This window comes from Pinus tabuliformis, chromosome 9, assembly GCF_031772625.1.
Source record: "Pinus tabuliformis cultivar Carrire ecotype Pingquan chromosome 9, CPIR1, whole genome shotgun sequence".
NCBI classification, from domain to species: Eukaryota; Viridiplantae; Streptophyta; class Pinopsida; order Pinales; family Pinaceae; genus Pinus; species Pinus tabuliformis.
This window is the reverse complement of record NC_142307.1, coordinates 525,102,007-525,106,138: the sequence shown is the minus strand read 5'-3', so window position 1 is coordinate 525,106,138 and position 4,132 is coordinate 525,102,007. Positions and strand designations below refer to the sequence as shown.

The 4,132-nt window shown below is 35.9% G+C and overlaps 1 protein-coding gene and 1 long non-coding RNA gene across 2 annotated transcripts; both read right to left on the bottom strand.

The window, feature by feature from the left end:
* Nucleotides 1-427: 427 nt before the first annotated feature.
* Nucleotides 428-808, bottom strand: LOC149149526 (AT-hook motif nuclear-localized protein 5-like). Its single transcript, XM_089442505.1, has one exon. It carries the CDS (start codon nucleotides 806-808, stop codon nucleotides 428-430), a length of 381 nt encoding a protein of 126 aa, XP_089298631.1.
* LOC149149525 (uncharacterized) lies at nucleotides 808-1,441 on the bottom strand. Its single transcript, XR_016263344.1, has 2 exons — nucleotides 1,308-1,441; nucleotides 808-862 (listed from the first exon to the last, which is right to left on the bottom strand). It is a non-coding gene; the product is annotated as an uncharacterized LOC149149525 (long non-coding RNA).
* Nucleotides 1,442-4,132: the final 2,691 nt, after the last annotated feature.

The following is a 4,132-nucleotide window of genomic DNA, read 5'->3' as shown; positions in this document are numbered from 1 at the left end:
TTGTACTTAACTATTTCCTATGTGTCGGAATATCCTAACACTGCGCTGCCCCTGAAGAGGATCCTCCAAAACTCTACCCGAGACTCTGCCAAAATCCTCCAATATGCAAGGGCTGATCCCTTGCTCAATCTCCAAGTTCAAATCCTCCACATAACCTCAATCCGGAGCTCCTACCAAAAGAGACTGCGTCCTCCCCTCTCAAGACTGCGCACTCAAAGATACATATTGAAAACATAAAATAAATGCAAAAATCCAAATTTTAAAGATAAATATTGGACATAGAAGTGCATACACCACGACATATCGATGGGAAAGAAAATCTAGTTTCGACATAAATGCAAAAGTTTATGGAGGAAGTGCAAGGGGTTACCAAGAGCAGAGCAGCCAACTGCTGCTTCCTACCAGAACCCGGTGGCCTCCCTCTACCTCATTTCTGTGTAGGTGAAAATGATCCTTGAACTGATGATAATGGAGCTAAGGCCAATGCCATACTTCCATCAGGCCCATATTTCCTAGGCCTTCCCCTTTTCCGCTTGAGCGGCTCTGTCCGTGCCACGCTAACAGCCATCCCCACTCCCATGTTCACACCATGAGGAACAACGGTAGCTGGTGACTCGGTTGCATAGGAAGTAGAATTAGGATTGTTGGGGTTGGACGCTATACCTATGACAGAACTCACCACAGGTCGCAATGCGGCCGGGGTATGTATAGCCGCTGGTGCCGACGAAGGCGTGGGCATACCTGCTGGAGGAGAACCCACTCCTCTGTGTAAAATCGAACCAAATGACCCAGGTCCGCTCAATCCCATTGATTCTCTGCCCTCCATGCATAGATTTTAAATTCAAACCAGCCAACAGTTTTTCTGCCGCAAAAACCGAGCAATAATAAATGCTTTACCAAATTTTCAAATTCAACTCCAAACATATACTACAATATAGATTCGTTTTCTCTACTTGCGTCTTTCACAACTCCAGCATCACTCCACCATCAACACTCACTACAGCAGAAATCCTAGGTGTGTTCAACTCTAATCTCAAAAAATTAAAGTCTAGCTAACCTCAAGCTGGGTTTGCTTAAAATTTTCTTTAAACTCAAATCCAACTGAAAATTTCAGGCAATAACAGTCATTTCTCGATTGCAAAACTGGTAACAGTGCTTCTTGCAAGTATCTTTGTCACTAAAGAACCCGTGAGAAAAATGTTAGGGTTTTGAACATCAATTTTTCGAATAGAAAAAGGATAATATAAATAAAGAACTCCGAATGCTTATGCTTACGTCCTTCTGATTCAATTTCAGCACCGACTTACAGAGTAAAACTTCAAAGACTCTTCACGCACTCAAAATGTGACTTCCTCCGCCATGAAGCGGTGCATTTAATTATAAAAATCAGAGAAGTCGAGAAGGTATCAGCCGCAAATGCAGACCACCGAAAGGATCGAACATGTATTTTGAAACCTTAATGTGCAGCACGATATTCTTATGTATACTCAAGGAAGCCATTTTTCATAATAAATAATAATAAATAAATAAAATGTTTGGCTTTCATAAAACTTTGTATTAAAATAAATCGTCTATCCACCTTTACTAAAAAAATAATTTTAAAATAAAGTAAAATGTTGTTTTCTTTGAATCTGGATTTGAAAAACTATTTCGTTTCGATTTAATAATATACGCACGATGAGCATTTCAAAATGCAGTTGTCTATAACGCGACTTTTTGAAAGGCTTTCCGGCGGATTTTTCCGATCGAAATCCGACAGGAATTATTGGAATCGCAAGTTTGATAGCTAGTTTATGCACAATGAAAGCGTCCCAGGGGTTTTTCAGGGTGCTGAATCCAAATATGCAGTTAAAAAACCATTTTAACTGCAAGAAATCAAGATTTGACCTCAATTCTTCCGCCGGATTCCGTCACCGGAATCTTCAAAAAGTCGCATTATAGACAACTCCTTTCAAAATATCTGATTTGTGTAAATGGACTTGAAAATTATTTTGTTTTAGTTAATATAAACTCTGAAAAATAATAGAATATCACAGGTTTTATCGATATGTTGACTTCAAAATATACTCATCTCGATTTGAATACTTTAAGATAACTTATATAGTTGTCATTTTGGATAGCGCGTTACCATGATGAGAAATGTTTCCATCTTTTATTTAAGATACATACTTTGGGAATGATACTTTGTTCATTCGAATTTTTTGGGAAAGTTTTGAATTTGAGCTATTTAAAATTTATATAATTTATGGTAAATATATTTATTTTTAATTATTATTTAAAATTAAAAAATTATATATAATTGTAAATTTCAAATAAAAAATATTAATTTTAAATAATTATTTTAATTTAAAAAATTTTAAATAAATATAAATAAGTGTATATCTTTTAAACATTAGAGTAATTATACTTTATTTTTGATGGAGTATATATTATAAATAAAATAATTTAAAAATTAAAGTAATATAGATTTATTTTAAATTTAATTTCTCGAACAAAGTGTATATTTTTTTAGTAAAGTGTGTATTTTTTTATTTTATTTTTTTGTGAATTGGCATACTTTATATTTATAATCAAGATAAAGAGTTACATAAGTTCATTATAATCAACTTCAGATCTCCAAAAATACTCCCTAAAACACCTCCATAACATTAACCGCAAAAAAAGCTCATCTTCAATACATCGGACAACGCAACAATAACTCATATGAATATGACATTGTAGACTATGGAGACTGAGTAAGAGCCCAATATGAAGTGCATAGCATGAAGCCAAAATGAGAAACCACCATGAAGCTAATAACAACTAGTGAGTGTATGATTTTACACTTACTCTATATTGAGCCCTAATTTGCCATAACGTCCTTTGTGAACAAATTCCAGTCTACACTTTGGTTCAGAAATTCACTAAAAAGCGAACATATATATCCCGGAACTGTGAAAAGGAAGTAGTACAAAAACCATAAAGATTGACAACGCAAATTTGGTTTGTTGTTGTCAACACCAAAACTTTCACCATCATATCCTAAGACATTAACTAGTTAGTTGACAAATGTTGATAATTGGAGTTGCAAATACACCAACCTAGGCAAGCATCAAGAGCCTCAAAACAAAAACAACCTGGAGCAGACACCACATACCACAAAGATTTTTAAAAGTGTATCATCAAAAAAACCCAATGAGAGCCATCCGCTTTTGAACCATAACCTCAATGTCCATAAAAAGAGACACTCCAAAGTGCATGGAGACAACCAGAAAACAAATTTACCATTGATGCATCCAAAAGAGAGGAAATAGGAACTCAAATGCTCAAAATAGAAATTAGTGGATAATAAGCGTAAACTCCCATAAAAAATGGAGTTAAAGAACACGTGAAAAAAACTTGACAACAAAAATTCATAATCCCTCCATTCATAATCTTAATTTGAGGAAATTATGGTAGGGGTTTGCCTTTGATCAACTAGAGGGTTAGTGAGGTCTCCAAAGGCAGAGTCACTCACAAGGAAGCCTTCTACACGAGCCAAATGAGAGTCCACACTATCCAAACAAAACATGATATTATGAATCATTCGTTTAACATCCTCTTAAAGAGGAAAATATATTATAAGGCTCAACTAGTTTGTCTTTGAAAATCAAGCATAGTAGAGTGGCCATTTGATGGTGCAAGGCCAATGAATAAACAAAATGAAGTTGTTTTTCCTAAACGTGCCAAGGTCTGGTACCCACTTCATATCCTCCCCTATCACCTTTGAATATGAGTGATATGGATGATCCTTAGTCTCTTGACTCTCCAGCAGTAGAATTTCCTTCCGAACTTCCAAGCGGACAACATAAAAAAAAAGTGGCAACAAAATCATAGGCAAAAGGTCAACTTCTTTTAGAGCTGACATTGCCTCCTCCACCTCTTATATTGCACATCCTCTACCTTGGAGGCATGAGTGCAACGACCAAAGAACACTAAGAACAAGAAAGAGAAGAACCTTTGCCTTCAAATCTAGAAAAGGGGCAAGAAACACCACCCCATATTCCAAACCCAAGAACTACCAAATCATCCCCTAAATGCCATACAACAAGACCATATGCAAGCAAAATTTCAATAGCCCCACAACTTAGAGACACGCGCCACAACCAACAAC